Source organism: Folsomia candida, unplaced genomic scaffold (genome assembly GCF_002217175.1).
Source record: "Folsomia candida strain VU population unplaced genomic scaffold, ASM221717v1 Fcan01_Sc003, whole genome shotgun sequence".
NCBI classification, from domain to species: domain Eukaryota; kingdom Metazoa; phylum Arthropoda; class Collembola; order Entomobryomorpha; family Isotomidae; genus Folsomia; species Folsomia candida.
The window spans coordinates 12,161,656-12,186,350 of NW_019091195.1; the positions used below are offsets into that span (position 1 = coordinate 12,161,656).

General features: G+C 38.6%; 7 protein-coding genes across 7 annotated transcripts; 3 read left to right on the top strand and 4 right to left on the bottom strand.

Annotated features, from left to right (window-relative positions):
* The first annotated feature begins 328 nt into the window (after positions 1–328).
* Positions 329–3,651, top strand: LOC110846191 (WD repeat-containing protein 34). Its single transcript, XM_022092850.2, has 9 exons — positions 329–731; positions 830–934; positions 1,038–1,122; positions 1,195–1,434; positions 1,908–2,099; positions 2,177–2,753; positions 2,843–3,027; positions 3,150–3,352; positions 3,447–3,651. The coding sequence occupies exons 1-9, from the start codon at positions 712–714 to the stop codon at positions 3,637–3,639; spliced, it is 1,800 nt and encodes a 599-aa protein (XP_021948542.2). The 5' UTR covers positions 329–711; the 3' UTR covers positions 3,640–3,651.
* LOC110846190 (von Hippel-Lindau disease tumor suppressor) lies at positions 3,648–4,738 on the bottom strand. Its single transcript, XM_022092849.2, has 3 exons — positions 4,415–4,738; positions 4,175–4,297; positions 3,648–4,081 (listed from the first exon to the last, which is right to left on the bottom strand). The coding sequence occupies exons 1-3, from the start codon at positions 4,574–4,576 to the stop codon at positions 3,884–3,886; spliced, it is 483 nt and encodes a 160-aa protein (XP_021948541.1). The 5' UTR covers positions 4,577–4,738; the 3' UTR covers positions 3,648–3,883.
* Positions 4,739–4,834: 96 nt separating this feature from the next.
* On the top strand, positions 4,835–10,260 carry LOC110846185. Its single transcript, XM_022092845.2, has 9 exons — positions 4,835–5,249; positions 5,367–6,644; positions 6,824–7,129; positions 7,219–7,873; positions 7,974–8,405; positions 8,910–9,100; positions 9,218–9,306; positions 9,385–9,553; positions 9,648–10,260. The coding sequence occupies exons 1-9, from the start codon at positions 5,145–5,147 to the stop codon at positions 10,167–10,169; spliced, it is 3,747 nt and encodes a 1,248-aa protein (XP_021948537.1). The 5' UTR covers positions 4,835–5,144; the 3' UTR covers positions 10,170–10,260.
* Positions 10,261–10,262: 2 nt separating this feature from the next.
* LOC110846188 (UV excision repair protein RAD23 homolog B) lies at positions 10,263–13,193 on the bottom strand. Its single transcript, XM_022092847.2, has 9 exons — positions 12,978–13,193; positions 12,749–12,897; positions 12,566–12,677; positions 12,239–12,455; positions 11,780–11,960; positions 11,543–11,714; positions 11,093–11,136; positions 10,885–11,022; positions 10,263–10,786 (listed from the first exon to the last, which is right to left on the bottom strand). The coding sequence occupies exons 2-9, from the start codon at positions 12,812–12,814 to the stop codon at positions 10,679–10,681; spliced, it is 1,038 nt and encodes a 345-aa protein (XP_021948539.1). The 5' UTR covers positions 12,815–12,897; positions 12,978–13,193; the 3' UTR covers positions 10,263–10,678.
* Positions 13,194–13,390: 197 nt separating this feature from the next.
* LOC110846189 (60S ribosomal protein L11) lies at positions 13,391–14,998 on the bottom strand. Its single transcript, XM_022092848.2, has 5 exons — positions 14,839–14,998; positions 14,399–14,539; positions 14,145–14,294; positions 13,821–14,063; positions 13,391–13,529 (listed from the first exon to the last, which is right to left on the bottom strand). Exons 1-5 carry the CDS (start codon positions 14,848–14,850, stop codon positions 13,491–13,493), a joined length of 585 nt encoding a protein of 194 aa, XP_021948540.1. The 5' UTR covers positions 14,851–14,998; the 3' UTR covers positions 13,391–13,490.
* Positions 14,999–15,338: 340 nt separating this feature from the next.
* Positions 15,339–16,389, bottom strand: LOC110846192 (NADH dehydrogenase [ubiquinone] 1 beta subcomplex subunit 2, mitochondrial). Its single transcript, XM_022092851.2, has 3 exons — positions 16,176–16,389; positions 15,963–16,083; positions 15,339–15,641 (listed from the first exon to the last, which is right to left on the bottom strand). The coding sequence occupies exons 1-3, from the start codon at positions 16,277–16,279 to the stop codon at positions 15,558–15,560; spliced, it is 309 nt and encodes a 102-aa protein (XP_021948543.1). The 5' UTR covers positions 16,280–16,389; the 3' UTR covers positions 15,339–15,557.
* A 20-nt stretch (positions 16,390–16,409) lies between these two features.
* Positions 16,410–18,300, top strand: LOC110846186 (cysteine and histidine-rich domain-containing protein). The gene is made up of 5 exons (XM_022092846.2): positions 16,410–16,565; positions 16,672–17,040; positions 17,131–17,274; positions 17,351–17,740; positions 17,813–18,300. The coding sequence occupies exons 2-5, from the start codon at positions 16,711–16,713 to the stop codon at positions 18,002–18,004; spliced, it is 1,056 nt and encodes a 351-aa protein (XP_021948538.1). The 5' UTR covers positions 16,410–16,565; positions 16,672–16,710; the 3' UTR covers positions 18,005–18,300.
* Positions 18,301–24,695: the final 6,395 nt, after the last annotated feature.

The window sequence follows — 24,695 nt, forward strand, 5'->3', positions numbered from 1 at the left end:
GAAATGAACTGTGAGACTCTTGTTTTGAGCTGAAACTGAAAAGTCTCAGCATATTTTACTGGCAATGAAATACAGGAGGGTGACATGGTACGAGAAATGTTGGATGGTGAGGGAGACCATTGTTGAGTCTACGCTTCAGGTTATTATCATTATTATTTTATATTTATTGTGAAAAACCAAGCGTTCAATAAACCGGCGTAAACTGAATGCCAAGCACACTACTAGAGTTTTGTGGGGGGAGGATGCAGAGCATGCATGCAGACTTTTATTTATCCATAACTATATTTTAAATCGCATAAAGGAAAACTTTTAGCTAATACAAAACATTTATATCCTGCTTCTAGCGTCATGAATGAATCAGAGAATGTCAGACGGCAACCACTTGTCAGGCCTTCAAAAAAATCATTCAAAACTTGGTTTTGTCAGCAATTAGCCTTTAATGTGCTACCGCCGCTGGCCTGGTTGTCTCCATTAAAAATAGTCAGGCCATCCCAGAAGTACATACATTGCAAAGAAAAAAATTTCTCAATTTGCTGTCTCAATTTCTTACATTGCCCTAACTCCGCGTTTGACAGTTGTGATCGGTCTCATTTTGCCTCACTGCCTGAAACTCACTAACTCGCTGGGTGGAATTCAATACCAATCTTTCCGTCTCATATTCAAACCGAGTTCCAGCCTGGGATACGGTTTGTTTTCCGTTATTGGGTTGCTATGGAATGGGAACTAATCAGGTCAGTTTACAGAATGTCACTCGGCCAAGATTATAGCGTTCTTTTTTCTTCTAGTTATTACTTACTTTTTCACTTATCTTGTGTATAAATTCATCAAGAATGAACGAGACAAAAGATAATGATGCGGACAAGGTGGGCTTAAACATATTTGCCGACTGGAATGCAGAGTCAGCTTCATTTCCGTCCACTTGGAGAGAAAAAAGGTACATATGAAATGATTAGCATTAAATCTTTTATTAACATATAAAGAGTTGAATTAGTTTTTAAGACTACTTATTATTTGTTCATTTTGTCATAATAAATCAGAGAGTTTGCGTCCAAAGTAATGCAGACTGAAGACATTCAAGTTCACCATCAGGAAATGCAATGTGAGGATGATCAGGAGAAAGCAGTATGTTGCCATAAATATTCAAATCCAAGATTCTTTTAAATCAGGCAATTTCATGTAATTTTTAATTTCAAGGTGCAGACAGATTTTGAAGAGATCAATGTAGAAGTAAACACACTTCAGCCCCCATATCCACCCTCGCTCTTCGCATTCTTCACTAAAGTGACCGACGACATGTGCCGCGCATTGGAAGAAAATTTAGACCCATTTTCTGTAGAAGTTTTCAAAGATTCTGACGACCTCGATGTGTTCGCGAGTGCAGCACGGGCGTCTAAAGAGTTCATTTTGAGAAGCTCATCAGTGTCATCAGAAATGGTAAATATCTAGGTTGACAGTCAACTCAAAATTATAACAATCGTAGGTATAGATAACGCGTACGCATAGAAAGAAAAGCTGTATAGCTGTACACATATCAAGTAGTGCTTGCTGTCGTCGTAGGAAAGAAACATGCAAATTTTCTTGGTTCTACAGATAGAATAGTGACATACTTTATTCAAGATGTATTTGCTTTGAGGACGAATAAGATTTCAAATAATGAGCATTATGAGACTGCAACAATGCGTGTCTGATGCAGTCTGATAGGTTTCATTTTCCATATACTCATTGAAATAATAAGCTTAATAAGTTTCCATGAAATGCGATAGAAATGATGTCAAAGCAAAATAGTTAAGTAATATAAGTACATTTACAGGAATACGCAGAAGTCATTTGTGCTTCATTGAGTCTCATTTCCATCAGTTCATCATATTCAGCACATGACACAGGTTCTAATCTATGCAACATTTCAGTTCGGCGCAAGTTGTGTCGCATGGAACAAAATTGGTACACAAATTGCCGTAGCTTACTGCGCCCACGCCCACACGGACTGGTGCTTTCACCGAGCTCCAATCTCATCTTGGAATCTCCGGAGAATGTTAAACACAAAGAACAATCCTGCCCACGTGGAAATTTTCCTACCCACCTGTGTCACCAGTATGGAGGTTTCATTTTTTTCTAATTCTATTGTTATAACTATACAATTCATCCGGGGATGAACTGTATATTTATTTTTTCATAGTTCCACCCCTTCCACCCTTCAGTACTGGCTGTGGGGACGTATTCAGGATGCTTGGCCATTTTGGATTTTTCCCTTGTGGGAGACCAGCAGCAGCCTACTGACGCCAAAATGGCTGGAAAAGGAACAGAAAAGCTTCCCTTTTATCCCAATAACCAAGGCTCACACTTTGGTGGAGGAGAACAAATAAATGATCTGGGCTACTTTATGACCCGACCTGAGCATGGATTATCTGTTACTTCCATCCAATGGGTGAAACTGAATTCTTCTCAAAGTCGAGATTTGTTGTCAAGAAATGAGAACCCGTCCCAGTTCTGCATCATAACTGCAGGAAAAGAGGGGCATATTTGTTTCTGGTCAACAAACACTTCGAACACGAGAGTATTTTTGGAAAGAAAATTCATCGTGTGGGCAGACAACATCTCAGCGGACGTGCCTCTAAGTCTCTCCTCGAGATGCGTGCTCAAACAAATGGGGCTTGTTGGGCTTGGGGCTTGCAAAGATGACCCTTACACATGCGTCCTCTCCACTGCTGGGGGCTTTATCTTTCAGGCAAATCTTGGTAGCAACATTGAAGCATGTGCGTCAGTTATTGGAGATTATTTGTGTGGATCGCTTTAAATCTAGCTAATTATTTTACAATGTATAATAATTCCGATTGCATTGCAGACACTGCCATGGTTGAGTTAAAAACAGAGTCATCCATAAGCGAAGAGAAACTTTTAGACCCAGGGTTGGTCTATGTCTCACAGCACAGCGACTGTCCTGAAGTCATCCATTGTTCTCCGTTCCATCGAGATGTTTTCCTCGTGGGCAATTCCAATGGCGAAGTCTTAATTCAGAACATGCTGCAGGTGGGATGTCGTAATAATTTTATCCATATTTTATATCTGATATGACCATATTTTTACTTTAAGTGGGAAACTGAGAACAATTCATGAATACAAAAGTACTTATGACTTATTAATGTTTACAGCATGGGGTAATGTTCAAGTATAATGCTCGCAAATATAGTCACCATAAAACGCTACATGATGCTAAATGGTCTGGCCGCCCTACAATGTTTGGAGTCGTAATGGGGAAATTTGTGCAAATTTTTGATTTGAGAAAGGGACAAACCCCTATCGTGATAATTCCACACGAAAATATGGTAACCCAGATTGCATTTAATGAGACAGAGTAAGTCAATCTTTATGATGGCAACAAAATTGACAAAATGTGTGTAAAGTCCAAAATTAAGTGTTAATCCTTATAATACTAATAATTCAATTAGAATTGGAACTCTAGCATCGTGCGATAAAGAAGGGATGGTCCACGTTTGGAATTTGCCCAGAAAGTACAGCTCCATAGAACCCCATGAACTTGACGTTTTAATCAGAAGTGAAAATTCCAACAGACAAGATGAGCAGGACGAAGATGAAAATGAGGATGACGAGACCTTGGACGAGACAATGTATCAGGAGTAAACCTAAAGTTATGTCGTGCGTACCTTAACATTTTTTTATGTCAATTATATATATTTTGGGTTTCTTTTAACATGTTAATTAATAATAGTAATTAGCACCGGCAATTGTCTCATTACTTAATAAAATATAAAGTTTCTCGACTCGTAGTAAAAATAGTCAATATTGTGGAAATTGGATAGGACCGTTCTAAATTGAATCCAGTCGTTTGAGATTTGATCACAATATTTGTCCATCCATGGATCCATCATATTGCGAATCGCACCCTATCGTACAGCTCTTTTTGAAGACTACTTGGAATTTCCAAGGCATATACGTCATCAGGGTCCTTCATCATCTTCTGTATTGCTTGCATTGCACAATCATGTAAGGAATAGAGTGGTAGTGAAATGTTAACTAATTTCCGTGTAGCCCGAACACCATCGTTTACTTTGACATAGACTGGCTAAAGAAGAATAAAAATAAACCTATTTAGACTTTATATTGCTACTGCAATCTTATTAGAATCGTGCATATGACGTATAAAATACTTTCATACCTCTGGACAATCAAATATCTCTCTTGAGCTACAAATGAGTTTAGTGTGGTTATCAGAGTCACGGAATATCCAGGGATGGCTTACAAAAGAAGTAACATCAAAGAACTCTTTCGGTTGAAGAGTCTACACATAAAATCCATCAACCAAATGAACAATTTTACGCATACCCACTCTTTCAAGTTCAAATTAAACTGTTCTATTGAGGTGATGTTGGTATCATTTAAATAGTTAGCTGCGTACCTTATACTTGACCCTCACCCCGTCATAATTAATCCAAATTACATCTACTTTCCGCTCTGTGGTGTTCTTGAATCGAATGTAAGAAGGTCGACGGCTGGCTTTCGAAGGTTTGTTGTCATTTTCAATGTTCGGAGGTGGGGGTGACTGTGGCATCTTCAGCATAGATCTCAAATCACCACAAAAAAACAAGGAAATTCTGCTCGGCCAGAAATACAAAAGCGTTAATCTAAATCGTCGTAATTATAAATTCACAATTTGACGAAGACGAATGTGAGATAATATTATTGTTCTTGGCGAATGTTGTTGTTTTCGTTGTGTGTGTCACGTATCCCCTCGTGGAATGAGACGGCAGCGGAGTTGGTCTCGTTCGTTCGTTAGGTTTTGGTGGGTTTTTCGTGTGTAAGGCGCTACTGAACAGTCAAGTAGCACGCAGTCGATTCGCTAAATAATCTCCCCTCTCTCTCGGTCCCCACTTTCGCCCAAAATTGGACAGATTGTTATTTCCAGGTCACGAAAAACGCTATCCACTTGTTTAATTACATAATTCCAAACAATACTTTTACTACGTCGTACTGTGCTGAACAGTTTTATTTTTCCTACAACACGACTCGTGTTTAACCAACGATGGAACGATATATTATATTTTAATGTTTACCAAGTTTACAGTTTTACGGTAGTAATTTTAGGCTTTGTGACATTCATAGCTGGTTAATTATAGTTAGAATATAATATGGCAAGGATGCCTCCACGAAAAGTTCCCCCAAAGGCAAAAGAAACTCCAGCTGCGACAGGCGTTGGAACGAGACGAACAACAAGGTCAACGCCACTTAAACAGGTGAGTTGAACAGGAAGATGTTATATGTATGTGTAGGTATATGATTCTAGAGAAACTACGAGAAAGCTTGTGTTTGAATTGATGGTTATTTATATGACGAATATTTTATTGGCTTAGGAAGCGTTGTCCCCATCCCAGAAAAAACGAGCTGCAACACCCACAAGTAAGACGAACGAGGGAACTGGCAAAAATAAGAATGCTACAGCACAATCTCGTTCCCCAACGCCGGCATCGAAGACGAAACCACCTGTTCAACGGCAGCCCTTGTCTAAAGAACTTGTAGATGATGATGACGATAGTGACACCTCTGACGAACAGAACAATGAGATTATTAGAAGACCCATCGCGAAAACAGTGGAAGAGATTGATAATAATAAACTTGAAAAAGCAGTGCCCTCACACCCATCAACATCAACCACGCCTAAAAGTCCTAACAAGAAGATCACGACAAATCCACAACAACCCCGTCTGAGCAGCACCACTGCACTCAAGAAATTAGTTCATGATGAAGAAAGTGATAGTGTCGATGAGGATAGCGACAGTGATGATGACAATGAAAAACAAGAGGACACACCTGTTGTTCGAATACTTAGTCCTGGTAAGAAGGGGGTTGGTGGCCAACCTAAGAAGAATACTGACCCTGTATCGTCCCCACCAAGGCCACCAATTAATCAGCCTAGCATGCCAAGTATCGAAAAGAGTACCATTCAAAAAGGACAACAACCACTACCCAAAAGCAAAACAGGTAAAAGAACAGATGTGACTGAGATTAGTAGTGAAGATGAAGATGAAGAAAAGGAAGTTGAGAGACCGAAACGTTTGGCGACGAAGGAAATGAAAGCGTCGTCATCTAAGCAGCAAACTTCTGGTTATATGAGCAATACTGGTGACGATGGTGAAGAGAATATTGAGCATGAAGTCGTAGAACATAAGACTAAAAAGTTTAGGAAAACAAAACTTGAACTTGATGAAGAATTATCAGAAGGTATGAACCTATTTGCATTAATGGACTCAACAGAAATTAAAGAACTTTTGGAAAGAATTAATCAGCAAGCGACCCCGGCTGATAACTATTCAGTCCAAAAACGAGAAGATGCCATGGACTGGGAACAAATTTCTTTCGCTGCGTATGGACCACGGCAATGTAGAGCTGTGTGGTCTTATTTGAAATCTCATACCCGTTCCTACCGAATTATGGCAGAAGTGGTCGCTGAAGTCCAAAATAAATTTTCAAAAGACAAAGGATATCAGACAAAGTTAATTGAAAGTTTACCCGGATTTCCTCAGAAAGGCCCTAGCGCGTGTAGCGCATTTTCGTGTTTCAATAGGGAAGAGTGGAATAAAGAAAAGGCAAAAGAAGCTACTGGGAATTATACTGCTCCAAACTATGTCATGGTACGAATTCAATTTAGCTATTTGTTTACAAAATTAGTAATGAGACAAAATAATTTCTTATTTACAAAGCTGTTTTTATACACTTGACATTATTCACTTAACTACACTTTAACACGAGGAGATCGACTATTGAAAGCGTTGTAAAACCTGTGTAATTTGAATTTTGTTGCAAATTTCAGTTTCAAAGAGAATGTCGTTTGCAGTATGAAGCTTTGCCAGCAAATATCAAAGACATATATGTCCAACAATCACAGCTAGCTTTAGCAGAGTATCGTCGAAGTGTCAAAAAGTTTTACGCTGAAAATCCGGGATTGGCCCAATACATTCACAAACTGAACCAAGAAGAGAAGACAAATTGGACAAGTAGAACATCAGGAGGACTCAAGCCAAAACGGCAGACTAATCCGTCGGGTCCGCGGTCAGTAAAGGCAGATAGAATCGACCCTTATGAGGACGCACCTCCACTGCCACATTCTCCCGCTATTGTAAGATACAACTGTTCCGTATATTTTTACTTGTATCAAATCATGTCTCCAATGCCATGAGTTTTAAGTTTTATATTCCTTGTTGACAGAATTTTATGCAATCCAAGCTGAATGCTCTTGAAACTCCACCCACTCAAGACGAACTTCCCAGTTTAAAACAAATGTTCTTTGCAAAGTGGGAAGAAATAACAAAAAATCCAAAAAATTCAAAAAGGAACTTCAAAAAACGGTTAAAGTGGATCGAGAATTGCGTACAAGACTGCATGGTTTACATCGAGAATTCGAGAGAATATCAAATATCTCATCCCGGATATAATATTCCTATTTTAAAAATGAGTCAGCTTCTTTCCAAAGAAGAAGTCGCAATTTGGGAATCTGCAAATGGTAAACCCTCAAACACTTGGAGTACGGCATATGATATGTTTTTGGATGGGTTTCTTGCAAGTGAAGAAAGTTCAGAACTTTCGAAACAGGATCGAACTCAAATAGCTATTGACAATTGGAATGAAATGACTGCATGCGATAAAGAAATCTATACTCTGAAATTCAAAATGTGCCAAGTGGAATACAAAAAGGAACTACAGGCCTACTATGCCAACCTACCAGACTTTATGAAATCAATTTGTCTTAAAAACTTGAGTAAAAAATTTGTAAAAATGTTGGCTGAAGTTGATAAAGCGTCAGTAACCCAATCTTTCACATTACCACCACCAGTCGTGCAACCAAATGAGCTCCTTATTACAGGTGTGATATGCACAATTTGATGATTACATAATCTTAATCTGATGATAACACACATTTAAATTTACATTGTTTTTAACTGGAATTTATTTTTGTATAACAGCCGAAGATGGAGTAGTTTATTCTTCGGCCCCAAAATCTAAGAAAGCAAAAAAGAGGAAACGTGAAAGATCAGAAATGGAAAGTGAAGGAGAGGCAGGAGGAGAACAGTTAAATAGAGCAGAAGAGTCTGATGCATCTATAGCACCTACTTCCAAGAAGAAGAAAAAGAAAAAGAAGCGCACGCATGACGACGACGACGTTCAGGATGACGATGGGGAAACGTATCATCCAGAGGACCCCGCCTACCACATCCTTCAAAAGGGAAAATATACAAAAACTGTGGAAAGGGCTAAAAAACAAGCTCAATCGAATAGTAAAATAATGATCAAATCTGCGGGGGATCAGGTTGTTCATACTTTGGACACGGAATTTGTAGGACAGTATAAACAACCTTCTACGAAATATTTTCCTCACCACAATGCCATTACCAAAAGTAAGAGTAAACATGGATTTTAGTTAAAAAGTTTCAAATAGACCTCACAAAAAGAAAGATGAATAGTTTTTAAGTACAATTTTATACGAAAGTAGTACTTTCCTTGAGTTTCTCTTACAGAATTTGAATGAGTTTGATACTACTACGTCTGTAGTTTTACGTAGGAAATGCACCATTTAGTTTTCATCAAATTAGTTATGAATTGGTCGAGGTATCTTCTGTGACCTCAAAAGTAATATTTATACATTTACGCAAGTATTTAACAATAATGACCTGTTCAATCTTGCAAACATATCGAATAATTGTAGATTTATATTTTCAATATATACATAATAGCAATAAAGAAACAATAAAAGGGTTGAGAAAAATATTTTGGAAACTGGTGTAACTTTTTATTTGGTGTGTATTGCGTCCAGAAGATACCTCGGTTATTCATCATATCGCTATTCATTATCCTGTATTATTTTACCTGTCCTAATTCGCTGAAACGTTTAATTTTTGCAGACGATATCTTAGAGTGTATCCGAGGCATTTTTGACGCTCGAGCCATGGGTGGAAAATTTTCTATCTATTACTATTACGCCAAGTATGTGGCAGCAGACCCAGTTTGGATTGATTTCGTCAATTCACACAGCTTGGAACAGACGGGAATTGATATTATCAAAACATTTTTAAGTCTCCCTGCACTGCAACAGGTACTCGTTCAGTTAATGACCAAAACAAATTATATCTGTATTCATCAGCACACCATGGACATGACCGTAGTCGGCATAGATTTATTCGTCACAGTATACATAATTTTGTCTCTCTAGGACGTCTTCATTCAGAAAGCCTCTGTCTTCCACGACACCAAGCGTCGTTCTTTTCAAGGTTTTCCAAACGAACCGAAACCACCATTGAAGTAATACATATTATTTAACATTTGTAGGTTGAATATCTACAAACTATAACCCTATATGTTATTGACTCATTATTTCAGGTTCGCTAAAAGTATGTATACCCATGACGTATCCAAAAAGAGGAGGAGAGACCCGACCTTTGTTCCTCCTACTTGGACAAGTCTACCAGAAACGGTTCAGCGTTACTACACCAAGAAATTGTACCACGAAACGAAATTGTACATGAGACGATATGATGAATTCATCTCTGTAATTATCATAATTTATACAAATTTTCAAAATATCCTTTATCGGTATATTCAACTAACTAAAACTGAACGATTGCCCTGATCTACATTTGCAGAGATTGACACCCAGTGAATTTGTCGAGTATGCTCTTCATCGGTATAAAATCTGGGAGCGTAATCTGTACACAAAACAGTCTATTCCTTTTGCCTTCCGAAAATTTACGTTCCCCATCCAATCTAATGAATGCGCAGACGTTACTCTCGAAGTTGGTGCAGCTAACAAAGAGGAATGTCCAACTTCATCAAAAATGGCTTGTGAAATGAATAATCCGTTTACAAAAAATAAAGCTCTGGAGGACATGTTGAATCGACTCCCCCTGGCGAAACGTCAAAGTAAACCTGCTACCAAATTATCTAAGGATATGAAATTTTCTTTATTACTGACCAAGCAAGACATTGTACGAGAAAATATAAAAAGAGCCGAAATGTATGACTACCCAATGGATGATATATTGTCCACAATCCTTCCAACTGACCCTCCGCCAGAGAAAAACTTTAAAAGAATTTCCCAAGGTACCCAAACAGTATGGATTGTGGCGACAACTACAACGGCAGTAGGTGTAACTGAAAATAATTAATTTGGAGGTGGTTGATAATGGTATGATATTAATTACCGATATACAAACTCAATTCAATCGATTTAAAAATACAATATAATTACTAAACTGATGCGAGCTTTAGATTTGATGTTTATTTTTCATATATAAAGCAAATAGATCATCACTTTGTCCTCAATTTGGACTACACCAAATAATAATAAGAATAAATTGTTAGTTTGATTTACAGCAAAACATCGTAGTTAAAACTTTTTTCAGGTCGTGAGCTCACGTGGCACTTTCAAAACCAATAATTTACAACATGACATTATAGATAACAATAATAATATATATTTTTCTTGTTTGGATCGCAATCCAAATCCTAGCCAATATTTAATGTATTCAAACAATCAAACCCTAGGTTCGTAACCGATACGGAGACATTTTAGGTAAGAATTACTGGTTTGTATGTACTGTTATATTATTATTATTTCATGGTATCTCGTAAGCTAGGTAAACGATGGATTCAGTGTGCAAGAATTTTGTGTCAGTCAATCATCATCGCCAGACAAAAGGAAGTTCGCTGCAAGTGTTTCATTCTTTTCACATGCAAAGTACGCTTGAACAACCAGGTGCTCAGGGAATCCTAGTGATTTCAACTGAAAAAGATTATTCAGATATTCAATATATTACTATGAAGACTGGCCATTAGTGCCACGAAGTGTAACCCGTACAACCCGTGTTCTAATTGACTCACCCTTTCAATAGCTTCTTTGTCTTGAGGGGTAATTGCAATCTGGAAACCACCACTGGCTGGGTCACGTGAAACGCTACCAGTTGATGAGCCCGAAGACGACGGCGGGGAATCCTCATTTAGTAACCGGACGAATTCCTCCTACACGTACAAAAGATGATACAATTATACGTACAAAAACATCTAACGTAAATCTCACGTTATCAATTACCTGGTTTTCTGAAATGACTTGAAGAAGAGCTGGATTGGTTTGGCCTATTTGTAAAGTAATATGGTATTTATATACATATTAGTATTATTTGTATATCCGCGTGCAAATGTTTTTATAATCCACAGTTAGACAGGGACAGAGAGAGGGGAATCAATATTTTAAATTTCTGACAATTAAAAAATGAGGACAGTTTAAAAGTCTCTTAGTTGTATTAAGATAGGATTCATTAAAGAAATATAAATTTTACTAACAAATTGCACGTCAATCTCTTTCTTGTATAAGAAGTGTGCTATTATATGACGGCTTTGATGCTAAACAGAAAGTTGTTGGCACCCTGCTTCGAATAATAGCAACAGGATAATAATAATAAAGGCAGTAGCCGTGGACGTTGGTCATGAAATGATTTTCAAAATAACAACGCCGTGATCGCACTAATACAAGTAGACTCACCTATTTGCTGTAAAACGGCATTTAACAACTGTGGATTTTCTCTCACAACTTGCCGCATTTGTTCAAACTGAGGCTGAGATCGTAAAAATCCCAGAGGTCCACTTTCACCACCTATTTCATTTCCAACTCCACTAGCGGCAACAGGAGCACCGACATTGGCTACTGCTTCTTCCTAAATGGGACCAATATTTTCTTTTATAGTAATTGGAATTTTACAAATCAATAACCAATAATCACCTGCGACAATTCAGGAGGAATCCCATTCAAAAGGTACTCAACAGCTCGATCGGGATTATTAAACGATGCACGGAGAGCTCGTTCCACTTCAGCCTTTTCATAACCCATTTGCATAATTTGCTCAACAGTCCTCTCAAACTCTGGCCCCGAAACTGACAAACCTCCCCCAGTAGCTCCAGCACTGTAAGATTGACACAGAGGGACTATTTTAGCCAGTATCGAATGGTGTGACAATGGAAAAAATGTGAAGTTATAATTTTTGTCTTAGGAAGTTATCAAGTAAATGTTTCTTTCGTATTTGATACTCATTTCTTATGTGAAAAGAATTGAGCCGTCCCAAAAGATTTAATCTGCGCACTTTTCGGCTCTACAGCGAATAAATTTCTCGCGGAAGGAATTTTTAAGTGCGGTTTTAAGACTAAGACTAGAATGTTGCTAGAATTATTATATAATGTTAACCTTGGCGTGGTTACAGCCGCCGGAGGTGGTGCACTCTCTGAGGTGGGAGTGGCCGCAGTCGTGACAGCAGCAGCAGCTGGGGTAGACACTGGCTTCGCGGCTGTGCTCGTCTCTGTTGCAGGGGTTGACACCGGGGCTGGAGTGGGGACTGATGAAGACGCAACCTTTGGTTTGGTGATCATCACCACAATGAACTTGTTCTCATCAATGGAGTATTCTGTATTTTAGTAAAATAAACTAATAATAGCAAAATGGTTTGGAGATATCTATTTTTTATATTTCCTATAATATTATATCTAATATTTTTGTCAATTATTTTTTACTAACCTTTCAATGGCTTCTCATCAGCCAAAATCTTCCCAGAGTAAATCAGCTTTTGTCCATCTGCTGGATACTCTGAACCCTTTGTAGCTTCAATCTTCTCCTTCAGCGATTTCACCTGTCAACATTTTAATATAGTAATGAAAAGCTCCAAACATCATTATTACATACTTTCGGTTGCTCACTTACCGTGTCTTCTACATCTACTTCAATTGTAAATGACTGCTGTTGTAAATTCTTGAGTGTGACAATCATGTTGACGGTAGATTGTGAATTCGAAGCTGCCAATCACAACGTGTTAATTTGAAGATTCAGTCGAAGTAAACTCTATACTTTTTCTATCAAAGACAAAACATTTGTATACCAAATGTATAAAAGTTACCAACAAAAATCTACAACGTCCTCCGCCGCAACTCACCTTTTGCAACCCCGCTTCAAGTTAGGTCTGTGCTGTTGGGTACTTGTCAACGTCGTGGATGACTGGCCTTCCTACGCACCTCCACCTCTTCTTGAGATTTCGAACAGGGGCCCACTTGGTGAGTGCGTCGCTGTGGTTGTGGACGATAAGTTCAGAGCGGAAGAGAGACCAAGAAACAACGAGGAGAAGGCGAGAGAGAAGAATGACTCGAGATTTGTGAATTGAGCGGAGTTCGCGTACTCTCGATGCTTTCTCACCTTCTCCACTGCTCTGACGTATCATTGCGCCACCTAGCGACCACAGCCACACTCTTACTCGCAAGAGAAAGTCCGTGGAAAAAGCCGTATGAAAGAATCATTATAGTACAACTAATTTATGCAAATGACGAATAAAATATGTTAGACTTCTACAACTGCGGTATAAGTTTTTTTACGAATGTTTATTCGAGTGAGGTCACTGCCAAACAACAAAGAATAAAAAGATTTTGTAGATAGCATATCCGACAGATTCCTCTCACTTCTTGGCTTTCCCGGATAGAATGATACCGTCATACTGAAAGAAAGAAGGGAAACATTAGCATCTTATTTTGAAAATGAAGATGGACTAATTCATGAGGATTTGATGTAAAAATTGTCATTTGTCAAGTATCACGCTCAGGACGAACATGTGAGAGTGAGTTGCAATTACAAAATACTTAATGTTGCACTTGGCATCATATAATACCTCGGTTCAAAGACAAATGATAGTGCCTTGAACTGAATGTCGAAAAAGTGCCAGTTCTGAGTTGCATTCTCTATGCATAGTTCTAATACACAAATTCAAATATTATATAGCGTTGCATACTTTCTGTTGAAACCATTTCATGGCATCCTCTTTCGTAAGCCTGTGACCAAATCCGACCTTCCCGGTCCGCTGTCGCCTGTGACACACGTTGAAGCCAGGTCTACCCAAGACGACGTAGTAATCTAGACCGTAGATACCGATGCTAGGGTCGTATTTGATGCCCAAATCAATATGTTCTTGGATACCAAAGCCAAAGTTTCCAGTATCGGAAAAGTTATCCTTCCTCAACTCGTATTCTCTGACCTAGACAAATCAAATTCATGTGTAGTTTAGAATGTGAACCTTAAAACATAAGCATGAATAATTAACAATTTATCGCAATACTTTCAATCCCTTCTCCAAGATCTCCTCTGCCTTGGCTCCTCGGACAGTGCAATGGACAGCAATCTTTTCGTTCCTTCGAATTCCAAAGGATCTGACAGTGTATCGAGCCTTACTAAACAGGGGTTGTTGTCCGGTGAGTTGTTCCAACACCTAGTAAATAAATTCAGATGTTCAGTAATCTATTGATAGTGTTCCGCATAGCAAAATAATAAAACATCATGAATTGTTAAGAATTTTAAAATAAGTATGCGGACCTTAGCGGCACGAGTCAATCTATCTCCGGATTCTCCAACGCAAATGTTGAGGCACAATTTGCGAATCCTCACATCTCGCATGGGGTTCTTGGATTTGTCCTTTTTTACTCCATCCTTAGCGGCTGGAGCAGCCTTTGCCTTCTACACAAAATAAATCAAAAGGATTCAATCTTAGAGTATTTAATAATTATCTAATATTTAATAATAATAATGTCTAAGGATTCAATTAATTGAGTTTCAAATGAGGTATTTCTAAATATGACTTGACATCAGTCAGTCGGTATTAAATTTGTAAAATTAGTTTCATATTCTAAATTAGAATATGAAACTAATTTTAGAATTTCTAATCTACATGAAAATATTTCACAATTTAATTTGACTATTGAACTAGTCGAAAGTCTCATTCCGGAGGTGATGGTGGGTGTAACGAAAACACTTACGGTGGCGGCCATGATGGAAATTTGGGAATATATTCGGTAAAACTGCTGCGAGAACTATTATTCCTCTGATGAGCAAGTCGAGATGGAGAATCGGCACCACCACGCATGCAGGCAATTTGGGCTCTCCCTCAACTCCGCAACGCTCTCTTCTATGTCACCACCACACGCAACGTCTCGTCTCAGCCCTCTCTCTGTCTCATCCATGTCTCATTTTCGTTCCGTGATAATATTACAAATGAGATGAGATTATTAGTAACATTTTTTTACAATTGTTGGTTATCTTTGTGCGATAAGCTATTTTCGACAACTCTTCGGAATAGTTTTAAATACATTTTACATGAGACCCGTATGCGTAATAGTTTTTCTGCAGTGATATGGATAACTAATAGCTATGCCATTTGGGTGGTACCCCCCGTGCTACACGAAAACTGGGCCAATACTGAAATTACAGAATGTTGTAGAGAGCAATTCAATGTGTTTTTTGATTGTGTACTAAAGGACTCGTTTAACAAACCGAACAGCATTATGCATTTTATTTTAGAGTTATGATTTCAATTTAATTGGATTCATTCATATTGCATATTGGGCTGAGGACATCCCTCGAGTTGACATCTTCATGTAGAATAAGTATTAATAAGTATTAATATCTACAATTGGCAGGGAAAATTCTACGTAATTTACGCGACTTGTACATAACTAAATTGACTATAAAGTATGAATTATTCTGGATCGTCTGCATCATCAGGGGGAATTCCTAGCTCTTCATCTGTCCAAGTCTCTGCATAAATAAACTTTTTCTCGCCCTGAAAATAAATATAAGTCAACCAGTTAAGAATGAACATATAACGCCGGAACATTTGATCGTTATGATTATTTCATCTTATTGTTATCTTCCTGAACTTATGGAACCGCCATATCTGTCTGCCCAGGAACGATTACCTCTTTAAATTCATTTGTAAATGGATCCGGTTCCGACATTTCACATTTTAAGATACATGTTATTAACGACTTGTTAATAACAAGCATTGTGAACGTTTTACATTTATATTAAACGTTCAAACAAGGTACAACCACTGTCGACCACACCCAGACTCGGTCAGTAATTGTTTGATGGGTTTACTTACAATTAAATGTTCATAGTCGGAGAATAGATGCCAAAAGACCCACCACCACATCATGGCCCCAACGGCTTCCGCCCATATCTCATATTTTTTATCTGCCAGTGTGAACTCTCGGTAAGTCCACCTGTCAAAAGAATAAAAATACAATGATATAAATTCTCTGATGTTTTGTTCTTTTAATTATGAAAATCAATGTTTATACAAATATTGGCTTACGGAGCATCGCTCATTCTTTTAGAAGAGGTGGAAATAAAATGCCGTTGTCCAGGCCCAGCTCGCAGGGCAAGTCTGCCCAGAGGCAGCAATTTGGAGATAAACATGCCCCAGCTAGTGATTCAGAATTTTTGAAATTTTGTTCACCCTTCGTGTTCTGCCGAGGATGAAAAGTGAGTTTGTGTTCTCCCTCAGCTGTGGAGCAGGTGAGACCAACGCGGGGAATGGGCTCTTGGAATCTTTATCACTGTCGCTTTCTCTGTATTCTCGAAATTTCTATATTCTATACTTTTTATCAACCTTTGTGACCAAGAGTAATTATTATAGCAATTAAATTGAAAGTAACAGTTCTTTTGTGGAGAGAGGTGAAAGTGAGTGAGGGCTTCTTACTTGGTAAGAGAAGGAGTGTGCGTTCAATATTTTCATCATTTACACTTGCACTTTTAATATCTTGTGTTCGTGTTTCATAATGAAACTTTCATTTGCAATTTAAAATTAGAATTGTTGGATCTCATTCGTTGCAACAATTGGAAGTAGAATGAGTTCTACGGGGGCGGATGAACCTAAGCTGCTTTGTTACAATCGTGGGTGCGGAAAGGAGTTCAAGGAATCCGAAAATGGATTCGATGCGTGCCGATTTCACCCCGGCGAACCCTTTTTCCATGATGCCTACAAGGGGTGGACTTGTTGCAGAAAATGCATCGACTTTCAAGAGTTTTTGGGCATGAAGGGCTGTGCCACGGGCTATCATTCGAATGTTAAACCTCCAGAGCCGGAAAAGAAAGCGGTGGAACAAGTCACGGAAGTTATAGAAGTTCGTAAGCCAAAATATGTACAAAAGCAGAGACCGTCTATGGAATCGCCTCTGGTATGGTTTCCATCATCACGGTTAGCATAAGTCGGTTAGCATTATTTCGGCTTGTATTGACTCTGTTGGCAATAAATTTTTCATTTTCAGACCACAATTCAAATAACGTTGTCTGAAAGCTTAAAGAAGCAGACCTATGACCAAAATGGAAAGTCAGACGACGGAAACTCAACTGACAATGGAGTAGAAATAAAAGCTGGTATTACCCAATGTGTTAATAAAGGCTGCAAAGTGGTAATAGTAAATACAAAATATTTAACACTGTATTTATGAAATACTATTGACTATGATAATAATAACTACCAAACAGAAATACGAGGGCCCCCAAACCGATTCGGAGACATGTAAATTTCATCCAGGCGTACCTATATTTCACGAAGGCTCAAAATATTGGTCTTGTTGTGTTAAACGAACCACTGATTTTGATGTATTCATGAAACAAGAAGGATGTCAGACGGGGTCTCATTTATGGGTGAAACCTAGCGATGAGGACAAGGCTGGTGACGGAGGCTCTAAAATGATAAAATGTCGATATGATTGGCACCAAGATGGATCCCACGTCCATGTTGTGGTATACGCCGGTGGAAAGAAATTTGATCCGTCCAAGTCTCATGTAAAAGTGAACGGTGTCAAATTGTGCGTAGACTTGTCGTTTCCTGAAGAAAATTCACTATTTCAGGAGAATTGGATATTAGCTGGGGTAAGGATTTCGACGATATTGTTTGATCCACACCATGATTGATGCAAATAACTTTGAATGGTGTTTTTTTAGATTATTAATCCTGAGCTATCGTCCGCACATATGACGCCAATGAAAGTGGAAATCAAGTTGAAAAAGGCAGAACCCGTACATTGGGCCAATTTGAACGTTGACGAACTTGTTCTTCAACGCATCGACAAAGTCGAGCAAGAAGCTGAACACAAATGTGTTGGAGTTGATCCGGTTGATTTATCTGATCTATAGTAGTTCGAGTTAACGTTTAAGTTAAACAAATCTTTGTTTTTGTTTACCTTGGGTTTAAACCTTATTGTCAGCAATCAATTTTTCCACCACACACAATTTCTCGTATAAATTATATACGAAAATTTATGCACACCAGAGTATTTATTTCGTATGTCATAATAACATTTTTTAGTGGTTACGTAATATGCTAGCTTACTTTAAATTATTGTCTCTTTGAATGGTGGGAGTCATTAGTTCAGCATAAAATAATGTCACTGCAGACCCAAAAATAATAACAAATATACGTATGTAGTGTGTATACTACAGCTGAAGCACAAGAACAAGTCCCTTGAGATAAGTACATACGCAGGAACGTTTTTTTGCCAGGCAGCAGAACAACGAAATGAGTTTAGGTGAAAGTTTATTTGAGTTGATTGGTTGACTTGACTTGCTTCTTTTGATTTCGCTTCCTGTCTCCAAAAGCCACATGTGTTGTCTTCTACTCAAAGAACCATACTTTATGTGTGTCAATCCCACCAACGAAAATCCAATAGGCCTTGAAGTAATCGTGTTCAGCCTTTTCACATGGTTCGAAAGCAGTCATCACACAAAGGAAAAGTCTCCACCGATATATATTATTGTTATTTTACCACTGACCGTACTCGGCCATGTGTCATCGCTTGTTTTGTTCAAAATAACAACTTTCACTTGACTTCCTCTCTACTGATTCTCATCGCGTAGTGGGGTCTAGAATGAGCTGTGCACGCCGTGAGGAACCATTAATTACGGAGACATGATGTTGGAGAACTTTTAGAATTGTATATGTCCACTTTGCTTTGAGAATTTCTAAAACATGCCAGATTTACTTTCTGCATTTCTGTTGGACACAGGTCAGGGAACGGGAACCTATGAAGTTATCACATTAAGCATCTCTCTGTCCCTTATTTAGAGAAGCTAGACGAAAAGCTAGGTTTAAGTTGAGTTATTTGGTGTCAGAGTGTTCAGTCAGAAGTATGGATGGTGGGAGAAAGCCATGTTTCCGTCGTAATCTCAAAGGCTTACATCATACATAGGAGGATCTCTGACAGTTGTACATCCCTTCCTCCCCGTGCCTATTCTCCTCTAGTCGTCTATTGCAATAATGGCGAAGAAGACGAGGAGAATGAATTCTCATGATTCCCACATTCTTTCTCCTTGGAAATGGACCGATGAGCCATACCATTAGTAGTTGTGGTTGTTCTGCTCAAGAAGGGATTGATTTCTGTGCCTCAGAACAAGTCTTGTGCCTACCAAAGAAAAATAATCTAGTAGACTTGATATGCCGTCACTACATGGCTAGTTTTCTCCCAGTCTACTGGATTGGACAGCCAGATAGTAAAAAAAACATTCATTTCATAATCTGTCTTGGGCCATTTCATGACTCAGTGGTAACTGATGACGCTTTCATCCAATCCATTTATCACTATATATTTATCGATATATGGAGTCTGACATACGACTTTTTATTTGCAATGTGAGGCGACGACATGAGTGTCCTCCTTTCCATCGTGATCAATTTCTTCATGAAATGGATAGAAATAAATCTACTCTTCTTTTTCTCGTCTCTCTCATCCGTCTCTCTATTCCATTCCAATTACTTACTTACATATTTCGCCATAATAACAATAATACCAACATGTGGCATAACGCAATTGGGAAATAAGAAATAACACGGATAGGGCGCAGATATCCAGCCTGATAACTTAATTAATTATTTTCCCAAGAAGATGTCGGCTACTTCACATCAAATTATCTGTGCAATAATTTTGTTCATAAATATTAAGAAGCATGACTAAGGAATAAGCAGACCCTGACGATGATATACAGACAAATAATGCACCTATGTATACGGAATTCATTTTCGTCGTCGTCGACCACTCGTCGACAGGCTTATATGACAGAAAATGCAGACAACTGCTTAACTACGCAGTAGATCGTAAATGTTGCTCTCAAAACGCGAGAAGAAAGTGCCTATTTCCAGAGAAAAGAGAATATTTGTCCCATTTCGAGGAGAAGAGAGGCAGCCGAAGCAGTGGAGTAAATAGATGGGGCAATAATTTGTTGAGAAATTCACAAGTGTGAAATGCAGTGCTGGTGGCTGCGAGGGATTAGATTATGGCCTCGTCATGATTGATTGCTCAATTCGTCTTTTCTGTGATTGCTTTCCCCACACTCGCAGCTCCCCTTTTCGGCTTCCCTTTCTCACACTTTCTCTTCTTCACCTCATTTCCACCACAAAATAAAAAATATTTATATCAATAATACTCCTTAAATTGTTCTAGCTGACCACGCACTTAATCCTCCATGAAACAATATGAACAATAATTCTGCATGTATTTTCATACCCAAAAACTTTCTCTGCACTTTCTCTTGTTTTATTAGCCTCTAGTAGAATTTTTAAATTTTTTCCTTTAACACTTCATGTACATAAATCTTTCTAAATAAAGTTTACGGATTTCTTTCAGTTCGGATTTATTATTTATGATTTTGACCAGTTAGCTTTAACAATTGGCATCAATGCATCTATGTTTTGAATGGCTTGCGAGGCATGGTTTTTGTTCATTAAACAAAACAGGATGAGCGCCCGGTTGTGAGTTTACACAGGACACGATAAAGGCGAAACTAATTACTTTGCGAATGATTCATTGGGAATCCCTGCATGTGTTAAGCAGTCACTTGAATTGGAAATTCTCCAACAAGTTATAAATTATGCAAAATTGAGCGTTTGCCAACTTGCACACCAGTTTCATGATTGATCTACCATTGACGTTTACACAAATGAAATCAAAATATTCTATTCAACTTTACATAAAAATAAATTGAAAGCACATATATTTGAACACTGTCTATGTATGTAAATACAGTACTAATTTAGGAAAATGTAGCTGTCACCATTTTCATTTCATCGTTTGACTTTGGAAACAGAAACCTTGAAAAAGTATGTTTTTCTTATCATGCAGCGTTGCTCCCGAGTGGGACGGAGTTGAAGCATGACATTGAATGTGACAATGTGAGTTTTTTTCTAGATTGTCCTCTTTGGAGAAAGTGCACTCAGTGTCGAGTTGGGTGAATGTAGTTGACACATTCATGTGTATATCATATCTTTTGTATATCATCTACTGGATCTGGCTCTTATGCATATCGAGGAGAAAGTGGAAATCGATGACATGCCTTCTGTCTGTAAAGCCAAAAATATTCAGGGCAAACGGAGGTCTCTGGTCAGACAGAGGGCATATGTCATGTTCTATGGAGGTTATAACTAGAAAAATGGTCAAACACATAATTTCTACACCAATGCATTCCAATTTATATAGTTACTTTATTTTAATCCCGATTTGTCTGTCAAAATACAGTCAGTATGTATACCTGTAATGGTATGAGCAAGTCAATATCTGATGTTTGGAGTTTCATGTTATCATTCCAAAGCGAGAGGATTGGAAATATCGCCTACCTCTCTTTCACCCTCTGGTATACTCACTCACCAAAATCACTCTTCCAATACTTTCCCAAAGTCCATATCGTCGACAGTTCACCGACGTCGACAGTTCAGTTGTTGATGCCAGCATCAGAATCAATGATATTCATTTCCTTCGTCACAGTTACTGAAATCTCTGAAGAATTTCTTTCTCTTGTGCTCATCTCGGTGAAGGAGGACTGGAAAACTGAGACTGACTGAGCTAGGTGATGATATTTTAATATTCAGAGGCATAATATTCCAAGACACACGTGCTTGGGATTCGGATTGGCAACGAGTGTCATGTCTCCAAGGATTGAAACTGAGTGCAGTGAATGACTGATGATTTATTTGCCATACAACATGCATGCATAATACAGTAGGACCACCATGTTCATACCTGTACGGATAAAATATGAAGAGGGAACACAATAATTTCCGGTGAGGGTAAGTACATGGAGAAAGAAAGAATCAATGCAGAGGAATTTTTATTCATTATTATTCTTATTCATTAAAAAGCAAGCGTAATTTTTCATGTGAATGACGCGCGAGATACATACATAACTATTTTATAGTTTCAGAAAGTTTGGCACCTATCTGGTTGGTCTCAAAGAGAGTTTTTATTTTTATACATAGCATGGATAAGAAACAATCGGACACCTATAACGTCTTTTTCAATTTCATCTTGAAGTGTTGATTTAATGATTCATTCCATGTCATTTCATTTCATGAATTTTATTTGTTCATTATCATTGAAACATATTTAGAAGCGATCTATTATACCCATGAAGAGCTTGGTTTGTTCATGAGGAGTGAAGACTAAATGAGACGCAGGTGGTTTATCGCAAACAAAGAATAAGTTGTGAAAAGGTGAAAACAAACACATTAAGTGGGGTCTTATACGACCAAGAAGACTCAAGTGTCCTGTTGCTCTTCTCTTGCACCACCACTACTGACTGACTATGTGAACGAGATTCAAAGCAACCAAGGTTGAAGTTGAGTGGTGGCTGTCTCGTAGAAATTGGCGTTTAGTGCACAAATATAAAAAACATAAGCATCAACTTCTTCCCTCCGGTTATCGATTTTCCATTAAATAGTTCAAGAAGTAAAAAAAAAGAGACCCAGGCGGGCATTACACTCACCCGGGCTTTAACCTGACTCCCACACTTCTACTTTCTCCCACTCTCTCCTTTCATCTCTCATGACTGTCAAAATTTTGTCAATTGTAGTAATCTGATTGCGGCAACTACTGGCCTGGTACCTATTTAAGCCAGATGCACAAACTCAGCTTCGAATATTCTAATGAGCCGTATTAGATTGACCTAAACATTTCCCTCAATGTTTTTCTTTCCTAAGCTAACTCTTTACGAACTCCAGTCACAAATTTCAGTTTCACAACGAAAGAGAAGAAAGTAGGGTGTGCAGGATGAAATCTGTGACTGCCCCACACGTGCTGTAATAATAATGCTATTGATGGATTTAAGAAGGGAGGAGAAAGCAAGTCCAGCATCGGTGCGTGTACATCTGCTTTCTCTCGGGGCGGTGGTGGTGGGTTTGAAGTGGACTGGACGAGTGTTTCTCTATTACACTTTGGCATCGTTTCCGTTCTCACTCAAGAGTCGCAGCTCAGTCAGCGAGAGAAAGGATCGGCTGCTGCTTGAGAGAGACTGGTGGGTGCATTGGGGAGATCTTCGGCTTTCTCCCGAGTTTGCGTGCACTACCACCGTGCGCATGAATCGATGGGTTTCGCATCTTTGGATCAACTATAACACAGCCGATGCCTAAACTTACTTAAAGCAATATATAAGATTTAGTCAAGACCAACGTTTGTCTTTCATCTTTCCTCAGTTTAAATACTTCCGGCAGATAAGTTTATCTCAAGGAAAAATGCCAGTTGTTTTAATGAGAAAACAATGTTGACTGTTAGAAATTTCTAACAGTTTTCACCTCTTGCAGGACGCCGAGTCGTCGTCACTTTTTCGGTGGGTATGACAAATAAATATAATTTCAAAGGGGTGGATTCCAGCACGACAATGACGTCCTGCTTTCTCCCCTCCACATTCATCAAATTTGAGTCTGAAGCCCACTAAAGGGAGTGAGCTACTAGGCGGAGAGGGATCGCGGAATTCTCCCAAGAACTCTCCTGGATGATACTCAAACTCATCCGGAGAAAGCTTGAGCTTTTACCGTCACACCAACACGTTCAACCAGAGGGGAGCAATTGGGAACGTGTGGCGTGGATTGGATTTGGACTACGGAAAAGAAGTTGTCTTTTTATGATTCACAAAACCCGTCTGGCTACAAAAAGAGAGCAAAAGTGTGTCTCCCTGTCCGTCAGCTTCTCAACTCCTCGTCTCCAACTTCGCATCATCTTTCCCCCAAAGGCGGAGATGAGAGAAAATCATCCGAATGAATACAACATAATGCGTACCTTTCCCTGCTTCTTCTAAGTATGGACACTGCATCATAAGACTGTTGAAAAGAGGGAGGAAAAGTATATAATTTGTTAAACTATATCTGTATATATGCCATTGTAGACTGCAGTGCTCATAAAAAATTTAAATCTGCAATGCTGAGGTGATCCAAATGAATTGTAATTTAAAATAAATAAGACTTATCACATACTCGACCCCTTTCATTCCTTTTCACTGGATGGAATCCGACTAAACAATGTTTGTCGAGGAGTGCTTTGCTTTCATGCACTCGTGTGAATTTTTGATATTGACTTTTACTGCGCCTCATTCCATTTCGGCTTATTTTATGGAAAGAGACGAGTTTAGCTTGAGGGGAGTCTGCAGTATTCATGTGTTTACAGACTTGCAGGTATATGTGAGTTGGTTCAATGATTGTAACAATAACATCTCGAATTTGAAGGGTATGGCTGACTTAAATATCTCAAATAAATATGTCTACGCAAATTTTAAATAGGAATATATAAAAGTTAGCATGTCAGACAAGCTTGACATAAAAATGTGCAACGTCAACCCGTCCAGACTTTGATGCATCGGTCTTACAATAGTTGCAGAATTTCCCCATTTGTATAATTAAAACACCTTCATCAGCCCACACTCAATTCCCAAAAGTTGCTGCTCAGAGTGGCCCAACCGAGTTTTTCAAACCCTTTGTAATTCTCCACCTCGACTTCCGCAGCAGGGGAAGGAAACAAAGGGTGGGCCTACTGCTTATGTAATACTACGACTTCTACTACGTACGCGATAG

Coding starts and splice junctions, on each gene's coding strand:
- LOC110846191 (XM_022092850.2), top strand. CDS start 712: ATGGAATGGGAACTAATCAG. Junction 1,435..1,907: donor CATCAGTGTCATCAGAAATG/GTAAATATCTAG, acceptor GCAACATTTCAG/TTCGGCGCAAGTTGTGTCGC. Junction 3,028..3,149: donor TAATTCAGAACATGCTGCAG/GTGGGATGTCGT, acceptor TAATGTTTACAG/CATGGGGTAATGTTCAAGTA.
- LOC110846190 (XM_022092849.2), bottom strand. CDS start 4,576: ATGCTGAAGATGCCACAGTCACCCCCACCTCCGAACATTGAAAATGAC. Junction 4,298..4,414: donor GGGTGAGGGTCAAGTATAAG/GTACGCAGCTAA, acceptor TTTTATGTGTAG/ACTCTTCAACCGAAAGAGTT. Junction 4,082..4,174: donor AGATATTTGATTGTCCAGAG/GTATGAAAGTAT, acceptor ATTCTTCTTTAG/CCAGTCTATGTCAAAGTAAA.
- LOC110846185 (XM_022092845.2), top strand. CDS start 5,145: ATGGCAAGGATGCCTCCACGAAAAGTTCCCCCAAAGGCAAAAGAAACT. Junction 9,101..9,217: donor GTCTCCCTGCACTGCAACAG/GTACTCGTTCAG, acceptor TTGTCTCTCTAG/GACGTCTTCATTCAGAAAGC. Junction 9,554..9,647: donor GATATGATGAATTCATCTCT/GTAATTATCATA, acceptor CTACATTTGCAG/AGATTGACACCCAGTGAATT.
- LOC110846188 (XM_022092847.2), bottom strand. CDS start 12,814: ATGATTGTCACACTCAAGAATTTACAACAGCAGTCATTTACAATTGAA. Junction 11,137..11,542: donor TGCCGTTTTACAGCAAATAG/GTGAGTCTACTT, acceptor CTTTACAAATAG/GCCAAACCAATCCAGCTCTT. Junction 10,787..10,884: donor ACAAAGAAGCTATTGAAAGG/GTGAGTCAATTA, acceptor AATCTTTTTCAG/TTGAAATCACTAGGATTCCC.
- LOC110846189 (XM_022092848.2), bottom strand. Junction 14,064..14,144: donor TCTTGGAGAAGGGATTGAAA/GTATTGCGATAA, acceptor TGATTTGTCTAG/GTCAGAGAATACGAGTTGAG. Junction 13,530..13,820: donor TGAAATGGTTTCAACAGAAA/GTATGCAACGCT, acceptor TCTTTCTTTCAG/TATGACGGTATCATTCTATC.
- LOC110846192 (XM_022092851.2), bottom strand. CDS start 16,279: ATGTTTATCTCCAAATTGCTGCCTCTGGGCAGACTTGCCCTGCGAGCT. Junction 16,084..16,175: donor AAAAGAATGAGCGATGCTCC/GTAAGCCAATAT, acceptor TTCTTTTGACAG/GTGGACTTACCGAGAGTTCA. Junction 15,642..15,962: donor CCGACTATGAACATTTAATT/GTAAGTAAACCC, acceptor ATTTATTTTCAG/GGCGAGAAAAAGTTTATTTA.
- LOC110846186 (XM_022092846.2), top strand. CDS start 16,711: ATGAGTTCTACGGGGGCGGATGAACCTAAGCTGCTTTGTTACAATCGT. Junction 17,041..17,130: donor CGTCTATGGAATCGCCTCTG/GTATGGTTTCCA, acceptor TTTCATTTTCAG/ACCACAATTCAAATAACGTT. Junction 17,741..17,812: donor AGAATTGGATATTAGCTGGG/GTAAGGATTTCG, acceptor GTGTTTTTTTAG/ATTATTAATCCTGAGCTATC.